A 19,970-nucleotide genomic window follows, 5' to 3' on the forward strand; every position below is an offset into this window, starting at 1 on the left:
TGAATAAAAATCAAGCAAACACAAACAAAATGTATTGACTCAATGTGGCATCTCGGCCTGTTTGGATGAACATAAAACTGATATTCTGGCAGGAATCGATGAAAGACCTCAACAGCTCTCAGTCTCTCTCTGGTTTTACTTTTTATAGTAGTCGGGCTTGAAAAGCTCGCCTCACAGAAATGTTGTGGAAAATGGGAGCAATGTCAAAATATTTTTGTCTAGCAGAACGGGGTGTTCCTTGGCAGTAGCCAACCAAAAACTTTCCAAAGTTTTGTCAGCAAAGCGTGGTTTTAAACTACAATATTGTCTCAGTTCAGTTAGTTCATCCTGCTCCTGTAAAGTCATGTACTTTCTACCGACCGATGCTGAACGGGATGGGTCCCTCACCCAGTCAAGGTATTGAATCGAGGCTGAAGAAGAATAAAATGGATTCTTCTCAAAGTCTTTTTAAATGTTTCACTATTATCTGAAATAATGCTGCGGTGTTGACATTTTGCCATTGCTTGGTGAGTATGAACATTTCAAGATTTCCATTTTCTAAGTTTCCCGAATTGCAGCTTTGAGTGGAATTCTTTTATTAGTGCTTGTGAGCAGGTTTTCATTTCAGCCTTGCATACATGTGTCGACTTTATTCAGGTGATGAAAAATGTCAGCCAAGTATGCCAGGTTCAGTTGCAAGCAGTTTTGTGTAATTGGATCTCTTAACTTTTCAGAAACACTTTGATTTCCTCCAGCAGTTCATAAACGGACCAGTACCTTGCCATGAAACAATCACCAGACCTCCATATAAAACAATAACGCCTTATGTTCCATGCCCATTTGCCTTGACTTACGAAATTAATCGGTTCGGGAAGTCATTTTGTAACGTGAAACTTTCCCAAGTAGAAACGGATTTTACATGTTAATAGCCTAATCCGTTCCAAGACCCCCCTGACCCCACCCCCGCCGCCAAAAATAAGCATTCAAAGTGTACAAAATTGATCCATCCATTTTCTTAGCCACTGATCCTCATGAGGGTTGCGGGAGTGCTGGAGCCTATCCCAGCTGTCAACAGGCAGGAGCCAAGCTACACGCTGAACTGGTTGCCAGCCAATCGCAGGGCACATGGAGACAGACAACAGTTGCACTCACAATCACCCCTAGGGGCAATTTAGAGTGTACAATTATTGTTACATGTTTTTGGGATGTGGCAGGAAACCGGAGTGTCCGGAGAAATCCTACGCATGCACAGGGAGAACATGCACACGCCACACAGGTGGGTCCGGGATCGAACCCAGAACCTCAGAATCGTGAGGCCAACGCTTTCAGGCTAACTAACCATGCCGCCAGTGTACATAATGTGAAGAATAATACAAAACTATGTTCATTTACCTTAAAAATAAGCATTCAAAGTGGACATCATGTAAATAATAAAAAAATATGTTCATTTACCTTTGACGTTAAGTGCATGATGAGCAAAAAAGGCATTGTGGCTTCTTCAGAGGCGAAGGCACGCACACGACTTAATTCCACTAAAATTAATAAATTCCAAAAACTATAAATTCAAAACAAATATTAATATTAACTTTCAATGTTTCGTGAAGTACCAATCCAAGTATGTTTGTCTTTGACGTCTTTTAATAATCTTGTGTATATGTGCAAGGCAAACGTCATCGAAGTGAGCGATCCCCCGACTAGTTAATACATCTCCCAGATGATTCTTTTGGATTTATTTGGAAATGCCATGGAATTTCGTCAACACGTCTTTTATTCTGTCCGACGGAATGGTGGCTGCCTCCTCCTCTAAGCCGCAAACTGCTCCTGCATTGTCGTGTGTGAAGTAACTCGTTGATGTCCTCACTTCTCTGTCGAAAGATCCTCGTAGTGAACCAACTCGTCAATGTCCCCCTTAGGCTTTCCCAGGAAAACAATTTCCTCAACATAAGGTTCAACCTCCACTTTGAATCTCTCAAAATCCCGTGCACCAGCAGAAGCATGAAGCCACATGCACGGGTGTCTTTTTCTTAGTTCTCGACGGTTTCTTGTTTTGTTTTGATGGACAAAACAACTCCCGTCTTCTTCTCGCTGGTACTGGCCATCTATTTCTTGGGTCCCATTGTGAAAAAAGATTAATAAAACTGCGAGAAAAAGTTGAACAGTGTGAGTGTGTGCACGAGCGTATGACAAGGGATTCGGTGACGAAGATACAGGAAGTTCATCACAAGTAAAGATTGACGTCCCAATGGAGGGATGTGGTGCCAGGAAGATGTTACGTGCTAGTTAATGGGAGGAGCTTCTCTTTTGCGACACACAAACCAGGAGAAAGGAAGTATATCATGCCTAAAGATTTACATCCCTCCAAGTCAATGTGATAACAGGAAGATACTCCAATGGTAGCCAATTGGAGAGCATCTCTATCACTCTCAAGTCGAGCAGCAGCATCTCTTTTTCATATTTTTAAAGATTTCTTGTTTTTTCACACACTGAAAGGTCTAACAACTAGCTAGTGCTCCGCCACACAATCATCTGCCTTGTCTACGCCAGAGCCCTCTCGCACTTAAAGTGCTAAACTCATAATTACAGCTGCTGTATTTGGGTATGTACGATTCTCAAGCAGAAGAAAAACGGTGAAGTCGATAACGCCAGCCAAAGGTGTGAAAATTATTTTGAAGCTATGGAGCTGACGAGGAGCTGACGACAGAGGAAAGGATCTACAGATGCAGCAGGATAAAATGTGCAGAGTGAGAGTTCTGACGAGGAGATAGAGGAGGAGGTTTTCCCTTCCACCGAGTTCAAGGAAGTCTTGGCAATGTGGGAGAAAGTTTTGGACTTTATGATAGAAACATCCAGAAAAAGTAGAGACTGGTTAGTGCTTTGGTGCTATGTAATGACATGTGCCTTACACATTTCAGAAACAGTCAAAAAGAGGCACAAACAAACATCCTCAGACAGGTATTTTTTTAAATGGGCATCTGTTGACACAGAAGAATGCGTTCCAAAAAAGGCCAAAGTTGTGCAAGAGAAAAGCCCTGAAAATAATTGGGCAAAAGTGGAAAAAAAACTGCTTTGACGCAAGAACAACTGGAGAAAAGAGCTCAGTCATGGGATGAATTATCTCAAGGTACCACTGTAATTAGCTAAATGTTGCCACTTACTGATATAGAGGCGGATTACATGATTGCCCATCATTGGACAGCACGGACATTCTCTGCAGATTAATTTTCGCCAATTAGGTGAAATTGGATGATTTCCCACAGCACACCAGAAACTACACAGAACACAGTAGTGTGTTGTGGCACTGTGGTTGAAAAGTTGAAAAACACTGTACAAGGTAATGCAGCTGAACAGGACAGTTTTGAAAAAATGTGTTTTAAAATTATTTTCCATGTGTACATTGCAAGCATAGCCATACCAGTGCCCCAAGGAAGTTCCAATACCATGCTTGAAGGGTAGGACACTTTTTTTTTAACATCACATTTGTATCAGCATGTTTCACATTTGTCCGTTTGTCGCACAGATAAGTTATCTGTGTTGCATGTAACCACACCAATTAATGATGTAAAAAAATTATGCATAGATTGTAGCACTGACCTCTTTTCAGTAGATTCAGAGAGGTATTTGGCCTCAGTGAAGTTAAAAATTTGGTCCATACAATTAACGACATGGGGAGCCGCGCATCCATTTATCCAATTTATCGTGCTGGAGCATATTTCAGCTGACTTCGCACATTCACACCGACACCGAGGGGGACATTGTGATTTCTGCATTTTTCTTTTTAGATTATCTCTCTGACAGTGGACATGCACCTACAGTGAAAATCTCAGACCCTTCCATGATTTCTGAGTGGCAGAATGTGCAATATAGCACGGTGTTCAAATATTTATTTTCTTCACTGTATATAATATAATGAGTATTATTATAATAATAGCTTGGCAATGCAGCCCTATGGGGGCACAAACCAGTGCAATCTGTAGGCCGGTCCCAAGCCCGGATAAATGCAGAGGGTTGCGTCAGGAAGGGCATCCGGCGTAAAAACTGTGCCAAACAAATATGAGCGTTCATCTAAAGAATCCCATACCGGATCAGTCGTGGCCCGGGTTAACAACGCCCGCCCCCGGCACTGCTAACCTGCAGGGCGTCGGTGGAAATTCAGCTACTGTGGGTCGAAGACAAAGAAGAGGAGGAAACCGGATCCAGCGTCAGAAGAAAAAAAGGAATGCACAGAGCCTACAACTGAGTGTAGGGACTTTGAATGTTGGGACTATGACAGGAAAAGCTCAGGAGTTGGTTGACATGATGATTAGGAGAAAGGTTGATATTCTGTGCATCCAAGAGAGCAGGTGGAAAGGTAGTAAGGCTAGAAGTTTGGGAGCAGGGTTTAAATTATTCTACTACACGGAGTAGATGGGAAGAGAAATGGAGTAGGGGTTATTTTAAAGGAAGAGCTGGCTAAGAATGTCTTGGAGGTGAAAAGAGTATCAGATCGAGTGATGAGACTAAATTTGAAATTGAGGGGTTATGTATAATGTGGTTAGCGGCTATGCACCACAGGTAGGATGTGACCTAGAGTTGAAAGAGAAATTCTGGAAGGAACTAGATGAAGTAGTTCTGAGCATCCCAGACAGCGAGAGAGTTGTGATTGGTGCAGATTGTAATGGACATATTGGTAAAGGAAACAGGGGCGATGAAGAAGTGATGGGTAAGTACGGCATCCAGGAAAGGAACTTTGAAGGGCAGATGGTGGTGGACTTTGCAAAAAGGATGGAGATGGCTGTAGTGAACACTTATTTCCAAAAGAGGGAGGAACATATAGTGACCTACAAGAGCGGCGGTAGAACCACGCAGGTAGATTATATTTTGTGCAGACGATGTAATCTGAAGGAGGTTACTGACTGTAAAGTAGTGGTAGGGGAGAGTGTAGCTCGACAGCATAGGATGGTAGTATGTAGGATGATACTGGTGGTGGGTAGGAAGATTAAGAAGACAACGGTAGAGCAGAGAACCATGTGGTGGAAGCTGAGAAAGGAAGAATGTTGTGCGGCCTTCCGGAAAGAGGTGAGACAGGCTCTCGATGGACAACCGAAGCTCCTGGAAGACTGGACGACGACAGCCAAGATGATCAGAAAGACAGGCAGGAGAGTACTTGGTGTGTCATCTGGTAGGAAAGGGGAGAAGGAGACTTGGTGGTGGAACCCCATAATACAGGGAGTCATACAAGGAAAGAGATTAGCGAAGAAGATGGGATACTGAGAGGACTGAGGAGAGGCGAAAGGAGTACATCGAGATGCGACGTAGGGCAAAGGTAGTGGTGGCAAAGGCTAAACAAGAGGCATATGAAGACATGTACACCAGGTTGGACACGAAAGAAGGAGAAAAGGATCTCTACAGGTTGGCCAGACAGAGGGATAGAGATGGGAAGGATGTGCAGCAGGTTAGGCTGATTAAGGATAGAGATGGAAAAGTGTTGACTGGTGCCGGTAGTGTGCTAAATAGATGGAAAGAATACTTTGAGAAGTTGATGAATGAAGAAAATGAGAGAGAAGGAAGAGTTGAAGAGGCAAGAGTGAAGGACCAGGAAGTGGAAATGATTACTAAGGGGAAAGTCAGAAAGGCATTACAAAGGATGAAAAATGGGAAGGCAGTTGGTCCTGATGACATACCGGTAGAGGTATGGAAGCAATTTGGAGAGATGGCTGTGGAGTTTTTGACCAACTTATTCAACAGAATACTAGCGGGCGAAAAGATGCCTGAAGAATGGAGGAAAAGTGTTCTAGTTCCCATTTTTAAGAACAAAGGGGATGTTCAGAACTGTGGGAACTATAGAGGAACAAAGTTGATGAGCCACACAATGAAGTTATGGAAAAGAGTAGTGGAGGCTAGACTCAGGTCAGAAGTAAGTATCTGCGAGCAACAGTATGGTTTCATGCCTAGAAAGAGTACCACAGATACATTATTTGCCTTGAGGATGCTCGTGGAAAAGTACAGAGAAGGTCAGAAGGAGCTACATTGTGTCTTTGTGGATCTAGAGAAAGCCTATGACAGAGTACCAAGAGAGGAACTGTGGTACTGCATGCGTAAGTCTGGTGTGGCAGAGAAGTATGTTAAAATAGTACAGGACATGTATGATGGCAGCAGAACAATGGTGAGGTGTGCCTTAGGTGTGACAGAGGAATTTAAGGTGGAGGTGGGACTGCATCAGGGATCAGCTCTGAGCCCCTTCCTGTTTGCAGTGGTAATGGATAGGCTGACAGATGAGGTTAGACTGGAATCCCCTTGGACCATGATGTTCGCAGATGATATTGTCATATGCAGTGAAAGCAGGGAGCATGCAGAGGAACAATTGGAAAGATGGAGACATGCACTGGAAAGGAGAGGAATGAAGATTAGCCGAAGTAAAACAGAATATATGTGCGTGAATGAGAAAAGTTGAGGGGGAAGAGTGAGGCTACAGGGAGAAGAGATAGCGAGGGTGGATGACTTCAAATACTTGTGGTCAACAATACAGAGCAATGGAGAGTGTGGTCAGGAAGTGAAGAAACGGGTCCAAGCAGGTTGGAACAGCTGGCGAAAGGTGTCTGGTGTGTTATGTGACAGAAGAGTGTCTGCTAGGATGAAGGGCAAAGTTTCCAAAACAGTGGTGAGGCCGGCCATGATGTACGGATTAGAGACAGTGGCACTGAAGAAACAACAGGAATCTGAACTGGAGGTGGCAGAAATGAAGATGTTGAGGTTCTCGCTCGGAGTGACCAGGTTGGATAGGATTAGAAATGAGCTCATTAGAGGGACAGCCAAAGCTGGATGTTTTGGAGACAAGATTCGAGAGAGCAGACTTCGATGGTTTGGACATGTTCAGAGGCGAGAGAGTGAGTATATTGGTAGAAGGATGCTGAGGATGGAGCTCCCAGGCAAAAGAGCGAGAGGAAGACCAAAGAGAAGGTTTATGGATGTGGTGAGGGAAGACATGAGGGCAGTTGGGGTTAGAGAGGAAGATGCAGGAGATAGGCTAAGATGGCAAAAGATGACACGCTGTGGCGACCCCTAACGGGACAAGCCGAAAGGAAAAGAAGAAGAAGAAGAATAGCTTGGCGCAGTTCTAGCACCACGAAATTGTGCAGTTAACCATGAAGCTATGCCTATAACCCAGCAGTTTTCAAACTCTCCCCCTTGACAATCTTTCAATTCTCCCCACTCCGGTTTTCAATTTTCAGCGCTATCAACAGCTACCGCTTTTACAATTTTCAGCAGTATTTCACCACCAGTTGGAGAAAATTTCAAGCGGCAGGGGGAGGCATGGAAAAAGTTAATGTCCAAAAGGATGGGGAGGGGGGGGGGACCCAAAGAAGTTTGAAAACCACAGGTATAATCCCAAAGAAATTAATCTTCCCGGAAGTGTCTTGTGTGAATGGGCCAGGTTAGGCGGAATAGTGGATGACTAGTTAGCACATCTGCCTCACAGTTCTGAGGTCCAGGTTCAAATCCGGCCCCTCCTGTGTGGAGTATGAGTTCTGGCCTTGTGCTGAGGAGCTAGTGAGCTCAAGCGCCAACGAGCCTGCTCGACCACAGTGGGGTCGTGGTATACATCATCGCCTCACTCCGTGTTGTTGCGTGGGAGTCCCCGTCATAATGGAGACACAAGAAAGCCATTTATGAAGCGTAACCACGGCGGCATACGTTATGTAGCCAGTAGCTGACTACAGACATTTGATCACATGGCATACAACTGAATGCATTTGACTGACAGGTGAAGGGCTGTCAATGTCTCCTGTGTCTTCAGCGGACATGCCCACATAATCCTCCATCTTGAGTGCAGTCATTTCAGATCCTTATTTTACATACATGGTGTTTGTTTTTTTATTCATTTAAATTCAGCAATTTTTTTTCAAACACTTCACAATGGTGTATCAAATTTACAAACCATTTTTAGGCTCTTTGGTGTAACTAACTACAGTACATGGGCATTTTTAGGTGAATACTTTTACGTTCTTAATGGTCACGCAACTAAAATTAACCACCGATAGAAACATTTAAAAAGTCTTAGTCAAACAACAAACGCAAAGTGTGATATTTTCATCCCACTTTTATTTTCTACTCGGGTCAAAAATAAGTGGAATGAATGATAAATTCTAACTTCATTTTGATAAATACACATAAATTGCTGAATTATTCACCTTTTTCTCTCAAGACCAGTTGTTGTGGCAAGTCTGGTTTTGAAAGTATTGCTAAAACACACATACAAAAGTACAAACTAATTCCCTTGATGCTCGCTGAACTCATGGAACTATTTCTACAAAGTTTTGTGCAACTTGAGAATATTTTTGCCAAATTCTGAACTGCATCACCTCCAGAAGGAAGTTTGATGTTGGAAATAAACATGAAGCTGGTGAGAAGTTCTAAAAATCCTTCATGTCAAATACCATGAAACTGAGAATGATTTTTTTTCCCCATTCTTGACCAGTTTTTATTCTCCTTACGTGACAAAAGAGCTGGCGATGAGGCCAACCAAGCCGACGGCAGCTCCACCCACAGCTGTAACTCTGCATCCGAGAATATCTGTGAAGACGCTTACGATGGGAGAGCAGAAGAAGATCATCCCCATGGAGAGGGACCCCACCCACGCTGCAGGTCAGAGAGAGAGAAAAAATAATTGAGTAATGCACACAGATTTTTCGTTCACATCCACTATTGTATTTACATCTGGGAAGTTAAGAAAAAAATTACAGATTGGTGAATATCTCTTCTTAAACTGATCAGTTATTGAAAATCCACAGACAGAATTGAATGAATTTACCTTGGTAAACTCACGCATATCTTAGATGTTTATGATTGTTCGTCATAGTAATTTGTTTTAGTCCATGTAACTTAATGAGAGTTGTCAACAGTCTACGGGAAGACATAATTAGGGTCAGGGAGGAGTGATCAGGAAAATATGACGGCCGGATTCTGCGGTATGCAGATGCAACAGACACCAACCAATGCACCAATATAATTTTAAATAGCATAACTGCAGGTAGAGGAGTTCAAGATCAATAGATGGTCTGTCAAATCATGCGCATAGTAGTAGTGTCTCCATGTGACCATTTGGAATGTAATGTTTTTAAGTACAGTATAAGAACAAAATATAACACATAGCTATTAAATCTTCAGAAATTGAAATGAGAAAAGCTCAAGAAAATGTGTCATGAATGAACTGTGGAAATAAATGCACTTCTTGGTTTCAACCAGTGGAGGTACTGTTGAATTATCCATCCATCTCTTATCTGAGCCGCTTGTCCTCACGAGGGTCGCAGGAGTGCCGGAGTCATTCCCAGCTCTCATTGGGCAGGAGGCAGGGTACACCCTGAACAGGTTGCCAGCCAATCACAGGTCACATGGAGACAGACAACAGTTACTCACAATCACACCTAGGGGCAATTTAGGTCTCAGATTAATGTATATTTTGGGGATGTGGGAGGAAACCAGAGTGACTGGAGAAAACCCATGCGGGCACGGGGAGATCATGCAAACGCCACACAGGTGGGTCCGGGATTTGAACCCCAGTCCTCAGAATTGTGAGGCCAACGCTTTACAGCTGAGCCCCTGTGTTGCCTTGTTCAATTAGTATCAAGTAAATTTGATGCTGATAAAAAAAAACACACTGAAGAAAATAAATATTTGAACACCCTGCTATATTGTGAGTTCTCCTACTTAGAAATCATGGGGGGGGGGGCATTTTCATTGTAGGTGCATGTCCACTGTGACAGAGAATATAAAATGAAAAATCCAGAAATCACAATGTATGATTTTTTAACGATTTATTTGTGTGATACAGTTGCAAATAAGTATTTGAACACTTGTCTATCAGCTAGAATTCTGACCCTCAAAGACCTGTTAGTCCGCCTTTAAAAATCCACCTCCACTGCATGTATTATCTTGAATCAGATGGACCTGTGTGAGGTCGTTAGCTGAATAAAGACACCTGTCCATCACATACAATCACTAAGACTCAAACTTGTAACATGGCCAAGACCAAAGAGCTGTCCAAAGACACCAGAGACAAAATTGTACAACTCCACACGGCTGGAAAGGGTTACGGAGAAATTGCCGACCAGCTTGGTGAAAAAAGGCCCACTGTTGGAGCAATCATTACAAAATGGGAGAAGCTAAACATGACGGTCAGTCTCAATCGGAGTGGAGCCCCATCCAAGATATCACCTCGTGAGGTCTCAATAACCCTAGAAAGGTGAGGAATCAGCCCAGGACTACACGGCAGGACTTGATCAATCACCTGAAAAGAGCTGGGACCACCGTTTCCAAGGGGATTGTTGGTAAAAGACTAAGACGTCATGGTTTGAAATCATGCATGGCACGGGACGTTCCCCGGCTTAAACCAGCACATGTCAAGGCATGTCTTAAGTTTGCTAATGATCAATTGGATGATATAGAGGCGTCATGGGCGAAGGTTTTGCGGTCATTTCAGACCAAAATGGAACTTTTTGGTCATAATTCCACTAACCGATGTTTGGAGGAAGGCGAATGATGTTTTCCATCCCAAGAACACCATTGAGGTATGGGGGTGTTTTTCTGCACATGGGACAGGACGACTGCACTGTATTAAGGAGAGGATGACTGCAGCCATGTATTGTGATTTTGGGGAACAACCTCTTTCCCTCAGTCAGAGCATTAAAGATGGGTTGTGGCTGGGTCTTTCAACATGACAATGACCCAAAGCACACAGCCAGGATAACCAAGTAGTGGCTCCGTAAGAAGCATATCAAGGTTTTGGCGTGGCCAGTCTCCAGACCTAAACTCAATAGAAATTTTTTGGAGAGAGCTTAAACGCCATGTGTCTCAGCGACAGCCCAGAAACCTGTCTGATCTAGAGAAGATCTGTGTGGAGTATGGAGCCAAAATCCCTCCTGCAGTGTGGCCAAATCTGGTGAACAACTATAGGAAACATTTAACCTCTGTAATTGCAAACAAAGGCTACTCTACCAAATATTAACATTGGTTTTCTCAGGTGTTCAAATACATATTTGCAGCTGTATCACATGAATAAATCATTTTAAAAAATCATATATTGTGATTTCTGGATTTTTATTTTTAGATTATCTCTCTTACAATGGACATGCACCTGCGATGAGAATATCAATATAGCAGGGTGTTCAAATACTTATTTCGTCACTAATACGTCACTGTAGCTAGTTATCCAGCAGAGCTGCATTATGACATGTTTCCTTCATGTGACATTTTTCTGCTCAAAATACTGGAAGCCAAAATAGGAAGTCTAGAAGAAATATCCCAGATGCCACTGAAAATGTTAGAAAAAGAACAAATTGATTCCCTGATGTCCAATACTTCCGATTGGGAATGAAGACAAAATACTTATCCCTTGTCCAAAAGATTCTATTATTATTCCATTATGCTACTTTTATTTACAATACTAGTAAATTAAAGGTCCACGGACACCAAAAGCATGATTTTTAGTACGTTTTTAATCATTTAAAAATCGCAATGGAGCCATCCGTTTTTTTCCCCACACAACATGATTTTGACGTATATGGCTTTTTGTAACTCCCACCATGAAAATCCTCTCGAGGGATTTGTTTTGGAGAAAAAACAGGAAGTGACGTTATCAACAGAAGCGCACTCAGGTGCCCTCATATGTTTATACCAGTTTTACCTGCGGGAAGGTAGTTCTTTGTTCCTTAGTGTTAGCCAAAAATGCCGGCTCGTTGTATTGCTGGATATTGCTCAAACACTCGGGACGATGGATTCGCTCTTCATACTTTTCCGAAAGACCCGGTTCGCCGTGAAAAATGGATTCCACAGGTGCAAAGGAAAAGAGCTTCATGGGTTCCAAATAACACATAGGTGTGTATAGATGTAGGTGTAATTTGTAAATCAGGGGTGCTAAATGTGTCGACGTGCACGTCGGCGACACAGCCGCCGATCACGGCTTCAGCCGCGTTGGCTCATGGCCCGCGACAAGTCACTCTGGCGGCACCGGGCCAGGCCGCTTACGGAGTTGTCATCGCTCACAGCTGAGTACGCTACATACTGTCAAACATACTGTCGGGGAGTCTGTTGTTAGTTAGAAGTGATCTGCATATCATCTAAATATGGCTCGAAACGACAGGGTAATATTGCCTTGGTCACTTCACTCGATTGCGACTCTTCGAAAAGAGCTTCCATGTCAGAAGGGGCGTCGGAAAAATCCGAAAATCTCTGTTGTTCCTCTCCCTTAGTGACACCTCCACTACGTGTTTTCAATTGCCAATGTGAGGTCTGCATATGATGTTGCAGGAAATATGGGTACTACTTGGATGTCAAGTGAGACTTCCGCAATGTTGCGGTCATATTTATTTTTCGTATAGACATTGAAGTGAATAATGTTATATGTATTTTTCATTCCAATATCTATTTTACAATGTTTATAGGCACGTCACTTGGACTTTAAGTGAAATATTGAACGAACAGATTTTTTTGGAATGGTTGTAAATACCTGAAAAGCTAAAACTAAAAGTACTACTATTTTAACAGAAAATAAGAAGAAATTGAACAAGTGTACGTGTGGAACCTTAAATATATTACTTGAGTTCCTGTACTTAAGTATAAATAGTAATTTCCTGATATTACATGTACTATAAAGGCATGGAATTATTAAAAAAAGGTGACAGATTTTAATTTTCATTGTATTTGTTCCTTATTCAGTTTACTGTAATTCAGTGTTCTAGTTAAAGATCTGCACATCTTCTATTGAGTGAACTTAGCCTGGCCATCCATGTGACGCTGGCGTCTGCCGGCCTCAAGGCAAACAGTGACAGCCACTCACCACCGGCGTGCCCATTCAAAGCCATCCTGGTTATCAGTGTTTCGTTTTCATGGTGTCCCGCAACCACGTGAATCAGGCAGGCCTATTGTTCAGGTATAAATATTTGTACTCCATTAAAAGACCGATGAATTGTGCTTTTGGTTACAAAAAAAAAATTGTGATCAACTAAAAGTGACAAGGGCAGGCTTCTGTTGAGATATTCCATTCTTGCTACTTGTTGCTCATTAGTTTTGAGAATATGTGCATTTTACCAGTGAATTTATAGTCTCTGGTCATAAAAAGTGTCAATATTTTTCACATTCACACACTAATTTTTACTTGCATACGAGAGTGAAATGCTGCACCGGAGGTGTTGTAAAGGGGAGGATTCTGTTAACACCACAAGATGGGTGAGTTATATAAAACAAATACCTCTGGTAGCTTCAGTTTTCCACAGGAGAAAGTTATTTGCTTGTGGCTTGAAGCAAACTCCACTTACACTTAAAACTGCCAACGCAAGAACAAATATAGGAAATTGTCACTTCTCTTTTTAACGTGTGGTCAGCACGTTTGGAGAGAAAATACAGCAGTGGAAAAAGACAGCACAGGAAAATGCTGGCAGATATCTTCTTACACTAACTGGGCTGAACTAATGATCACTGATTTATGATATAAGTATATACACCTTTAAGAGACAATAACAAGATTCAGAAGGGGGTAACAAGTAACACCATGGACAACACAGACAGACAAGGAGAGTTATCTGACCAGAAGAATGACGGGTTCCAATCCACGTTTTGCTTGGAGCACTTTTCAGTGCCCAGAGATTTTATGCAATTCTATAGCAGGCAACAGCAGAGACGTTAGAATTACAAAACATGTGACAAGTACATCCTGCATATGCACAAAGCAGCCATAGAAAAAAACATGTTTTCCTCAATTCGAAGGGTAGGTCATGGAAAACCAGCGATAAGAAAAAAAGGAGCAGCTGTAGTCAGAATGTGTTGTTGCTCTTTATGATTTTTACTTGAGTAACAGGAGAGAGAGTACAGTACTGTGTCGGGTTCCAGTGTTATTGCTGGATGAACATACTGTACTCATATGAGAAATGGGCTGAATTAAAAGGTGGAATCTATTTCAATTAAGTCTCAAATTTACCGATATTTTAACTACTGCTGACTACAGTGGTAAGTATCGGTTTTTGGTGACAACTGTAATCAACCTAATCCCTAATTTAGACCTAATCCCTAAACTGGAAATCCCAAATGTCATGAATGCTGGAAAAACTAGACTCCAAATTGACTATGAACTCTACAGACAAAGTTATGTCAAAGTTAAATCAGGGCTAGACAGCAACACTTTTATGAAATCATCAGAAAGAACTTCAACAATACTTGCACTGTTTGCTGTGGTTGACAAACTCACAAGCCCCACCATACTCTCCCTCTGAATCAGATAGCTCAAGAACTCCCAAAAGTAGATACATGCAATGAATTTGCCTGTTATTTAACTAAAAAACACAAGGCATCAAATTAAATAAGATCAACAAAATGATAAAATGATACTACATCTGAAGCCACTCAGTAAAAACTCAATTACCATTACAGAATTTGATTCAGTTGACCAAAAAAAAAAAAAAACCTGGAGAAAAGGGTTCATCAGAAGAAACCATCAACAAGCTGTCCGAACCAAATACGATATAACTTTTTCAAAGATATCATGAAGTCAGTGCTAGCTGATACGCAACAAATATTCGATGTGAATGATTGCATTTATTTCATTTGACTTTTAATGACGTGCATTTCAACACCAGGTGGCACAGTAGGCGCAGTGTCTTGATTTTACGGAGCCCGAGCCATTTCCAGTTATCGCTCTTCTTCTACTGGTCAGATCAGAACCCATCTACAGCAATGTCAAAGAAAAGAAAAGTCGACTGTCAGTGCCGGGTGTTTAACAAAGAATGGACGCCAAAGTACTTTTTCACTGAAGTCCGGTCCAAGGCCGTATGTCTTATTTGCCAAGAAACCGTTGCAGTTTTAAAAGAGTACAACATCAGCCGTCACTTTACCACCGCGCATGCTAATTACGCCAGCAACCTTTCAACACGGTAACGTACGGCTACCGCTGACAGGTTGGTAGCTATCTTGCAGGCTCAGCAAAACACCTTTATTCGAGCAACTTCCATCCAAGAAGCAAGCATGAACACAAGTTATTTACTGGCATTCAAACTAGCAAAAGCCAGCAAGCCTTTCTCCGAAGGGGAGTTTCCTAAAGAGTGCATGGTAGAGACAGCAATTATTTTATGTCCTGAGACCAAGAACAAATTAAAAAAAAGTACCTTATCACGCAGGTCAGTGACTCGCCGTATTGAAGTGATTAACAAACACTTAACTAGCAAGCTAAACAAAAAAGCGGAGTCATTTACATTATATTCTTTGGCACTGGACGAAAGCCATGATATAAAGGACACCGCTCAGCTTTTAATTTTTATCAGAGGGATTAATGAGAATTTTGAGATAACAGAGGAGTTTCTGGATATGGAATCCCTGAAAGCAAATACACGTGGAGAGGATTTATTTAACAGCGTGTCAGCGGTCATACAGAAGCAGACGTTACCGTGGAATACGCTCGCCAACGTTACCACAGATGGATCACCAAATCTGACAGGAAAAAGCGTTGGGATGTTCAAGGCAATTAAGGACAGGGTGAAAGAGGACAACCCGGAGGAGGTAATTTTCCTACACTACATAATTCACCAAGAAGCACTGTGTAAATCCGTGTTGCAGCTTGACCACTTTGTGAAGCCGGTTGTGAAACTCATTAACTTTATTAGAGCAAGGGGACTTCACCATCGTCAGTTGATTCATTTTCTTGAAGAAACTGATGCTGATCACACGGACTTACTTTACCATTCTAATGTCCGCTGGTTAAGTTTGGGAAAAGTATGTCAACATGTGTGGGAGCTCAAACAGGATATTATTTCATTTTTGGAGCTACTTGAGAATACTGACAATTTTCCCAAGCTGAATGACACAGATTGGCTAAGTGATTTAGCTTTTACTGTGGACATACTGACACACATGAACGAGCGTAATGTGAAGCTACAAGGGAAACACCAGTTTGTTCATGAAATGCAAGCAAACGTCAGGGCCTTCAAAACCAAGTTGGTTTTATTTTCGAAGCAAATGTCAGACAAGTCATTTGCTCATTTCCCCACACTGGCTACCTTAAAAGAGGCCCCGCGACATGTGAAAAAAATATTGGAAAACACTGGATGACCTGCATGAGGAATTCTGCCGTCGGTTTTGTGAGTTTGGAAAAATTGACAGGGCACTTCGGCTGGTGTCATGTCCCTTCTCACAGGACCCGGAAACGGCAGTTGGAACTGATTGATCTCCAATCTTACGTGGTGTTAAAGGACAAGTTCAACTCCCTGAAACTGGATGAGTTTTATGCTTCATTAAGCAGCTAAATTTCCAAACATCCAGAAGACGGCACAGATGATGCTGGTGTTATTTGGCTCTACATATGTGTGTGAACAGACTTTTATTGTGATGAACACCAACAAAGCACCCCACAGATCCCAGATGAGTGATGAACACCTCAGATCTGTTCTGAGAATTGCCACAACAGAAATACCACCAGACCTCGATGGACTGGCTAAAATGGGTAATCAACAACACTGTTCTCATGAAAAGGTATGTTAATACTTCAATGCTTTTTTTCTGTTTATGTTTGATATGTACTGTTAACAAATGCAGGTTTTTTTATATGTATTGTATCTTGTGCTGACCCGGCCCGTCTGTCAAATTTTAAAAGTCAATGTGGCCCCCAAGCTAAAACGTTTGCCCACCCCTGCTACAAATGGATCTCAAATCTCCCGTTCATAGCCAAGATTGTTGAGCATTTTTTTTAATGAACTCTAGAATTTTCTGACAAATTTCAATCAGGTTTTCAAACTCTTCACTGGACAGAATCTGCTCTTATCAAACTGCTAAATGCTAAAAGTTGAAAACTGACTCGAGAAGGGAATCAGTTCTGGTCTAGTTGGATCTTCCAGCAGCTTTTGATAAGGTAGATCATAATATACTGCTGAACACGTTGGAAATGTAGGACTAAATGGAGCAGTCTTTAAATGGTTCAGGTCATACCTGGAGCAAAGGAGGTATTTTGTCACTAGTGCGGCTGTTGGTCTCTCTGTGCCCTGCGATTGGCTGGCAACCAGTTCAGGGTGTACCCTGCCTGCTGCCTGTTGACTGCTGGGATAGGCTCCAGCACTCCCGTGACCCTCGTGAGGAATAAGCGGCTAAGAAAATGGATGGATGGATGGATGGATAGTTTTTAAAACAAGAATATAATATAATATAATATAATATCATAGATCAACCAGTATCATCGAAGAGAGGTTGCATTCTATTGAATTTCACAACAATACTTCCAAATAATAACAATAATAATAAAAGTCAGTATATATGGGATGTGAGCAAATAATAATAATATCAATATAATAATATCAAGATAGATATTTTGAACAAAACAACAAATATGAAGGCTCACCCTCACTAAATACTGACCATCAGCCTGAACCTGTACAAACTGTGTGCATAACCTTCATTTTAGTAGTCATTTTGTTGACTGCTTTAATGTGGTTTTGCTGCAGCGAAGGAAAGTCAAATTGAATGTGGTACACTTCTCATGTGGGGATATCATTTTACTTTAAGCTATGTAATGTAATAAATACGAAGACTCCCTGAAAGACAACAGGAAATTGCTGTTATTGTTTCATCTGCTTTTACTCCTGCAAAATCATTTACGCTTTAGACAAAGAGGAGTTCGAAATTGAAAAAGTGTATTACAAGGATTCCCTCTACCCAAATGACATCCACCACTCACCCTGAGCCCTCTGCTTACCTGTTTAACAAACAAGACTGTTGGCTTACATCATGGTCTCCTATTGAAATTGCTGGAAGCAATTTATCTCTGAACCCAGTCACCTGCAAAGCCTGAACAGCGAATGCCGGTTACAAGGAAGTAACAATAGTCTTCATTCACATGCATTTAGGTGTCGGAATTAATAATGTCCTTTTCATATCAATGCCATTGTTGATTCTGTTTCTCGATCCCATTCCTTATCAATTCTTATGATTCTCAAGCAGTTTTATGGCGAAGGGGGAAAAAGTAGTTGGACAAAGGTTTCTACACCAAATTATTATTATATTTTTAAAATTATGTTGGCACAATACTTTTTCTAGCATGAAGCACCTTTTTGAGTGGTGAGCCTGTTGGGCCACCATGAGCCAAGTTGGGGTGGCCCGGTCAGACCCTGTACTGGCGCCATATATTCACGATATAATACCGAGTTCGTCAACATTATAGTGTTAACTCATGATTAATCACCCAAAAATTATCAACTTAATAATTCATATTAAAAGGCTTCGCTTTGTGTCACTGCCCTTGTTCTTCACTTCTATGCCGTGGTCCTGCTGCCGGTGATAGCTTTTTTAACTTTGGCTATCGCATGAGGTTGAAGGCCATTTCACCAGTTAGGTTTCATACCATGGGCAACGGTAAACACATTCCTCCTTTTTCACACAGGGTACTAGTGTTGGTATCACATTAAAAAAAAAAAAATCAAAAGCCTATGAAAAAGCCGCAACTTGAGGAAAACTCGATCCTGTCAATATTGCCAAAATGAGCGACACAGAAGTCAGACATCAGCAGGCTTTGTACAACTTTAGATGCACATTTTTTCCAAAAAATTGCAGACCAGCAACACATCCATTTTTATCACACTTCTTCAGTTCAGTATAATGTGGGGCTGGAGCCTCTCCCAGCTATGTAGGGAGAGGAGAGGGACACCCTGAAGAGATGTATTCATCGGGATAAAGTATTTTTGCTTTGGTAATCACTTACTAAAAATAAAAATCCAATTGAGTCCCAAGCACAATAAAATCCTGATGACTTAGCTTTACTTGTGAATGAATCCAGAGTTGTCGCAAGCTGCTTAGTGAGCTATCCATTAACTAAAGTCAATGGAAAAACTAACGGACAGGAATTAATTGGCTTGTTTTGCCGGGAAACGTTTTTTTCTCCTTGGACAAATAAATAGCTTGTCCCTGACAGAGTATTCACATCATCTGTAAACCAAGGATAGGCTTTGTAATGCAAATTGATTATTTGTAAGAGCAACAGGTCTCTCACACCGACATGCTGGGATAAACAAGTGACGAGGGTGAGGAGTTAATAAATCATCTCGACCAACTGACAAAAAAGTACCAACAAGACCACATGTTCTGCATTGGCCACATTAATATGGAGCCATTAAATCATGGAAGTTGTTCTGAAGGAATTAAAAAACATTATTATGAATTTCCCAACATAATATATGATTTTACATTATAGCTATAATTTTTGGGGGTTGGGGCTTTCTGAAGCTTACCCATTCTTCATCATATTGCAATATCCTTGTGGTCCCTCACATTTACCCTCTAGTTTTGTTTTGTTTTGCTTAGAAAAAAATGCAAAGCCGAAAAATATTTTCACTTCTTATGGTTGTGATTTTCTTCTGTTTTAAGAAGACTACCAGATTATGTGGTACAACAGGTAGACCCACTGACAGAACACAAAATAAATTCCACCTTTAATGTAAGTAACAAGTCAAATGCTATAACCTTTGCTATGTTCACTTGCGCACATGCCATCTGGGTTATTTTATAGTTCAAATAATATCAGTCACAATGTAAGTCTAAAGGCTTCTTTATACTCACGCTGCGCAGCAACCCTGCTGACGTCGCTGCAGCTACCCCACATACAGTTTGCCTTTAAACTGGAGCCCAACCCACGCTCACTGTTTCAAAAATGAGCTGCAGTTCTCCTCCGAGTTAGGAGTGTCGCTACAGCTGGTTTTGGCTAGGACACCACCAGTCGTGTTTCCTCTGCATTTTATGGCCAATTCTGCTAGCATGTGTGTGACTGTCTCAACGTGAACAGTGACCTGCTGCAAGTGAAAGCTATCCCACCAAGGATGTCAGGTCATGCGGTTCAAATGAGTCATGACTGCATAGTGTGTATTCATGCACAAATAAATCACTCATCATAGTAGTACATCACTCCTTAGCGGAACACAAACAAAGAAGTTCAATGAACAAATCAGTTGTGTCTAACAGACTGTGAACCACAAGTTCAACGAATGAATCAGTCT

At 41.6% G+C, this 19,970-nt stretch overlaps 1 protein-coding gene across 2 annotated transcripts in view; it reads right to left on the reverse strand.

Moving 5' to 3' along the window:
* Positions 1-19,970, reverse strand: part of slc16a10 (solute carrier family 16 member 10) — a 67,770-nt gene that overhangs the window by 22,554 nt on the left and 25,246 nt on the right. For both annotated transcript variants that reach the window (XM_061812024.1, XM_061812025.1), the window contains exon 3: positions 8,451-8,595. In XM_061812024.1, the coding sequence (XP_061668008.1) occupies positions 8,451-8,595 (145 nt within the window). The remainder of the gene's footprint in view (positions 1-8,450; positions 8,596-19,970) is intronic.

This window comes from Syngnathoides biaculeatus, chromosome 23, assembly GCF_019802595.1.
Source record: "Syngnathoides biaculeatus isolate LvHL_M chromosome 23, ASM1980259v1, whole genome shotgun sequence".
Lineage (NCBI taxonomy): Eukaryota > Metazoa > Chordata > Actinopteri > Syngnathiformes > Syngnathidae > Syngnathoides > Syngnathoides biaculeatus.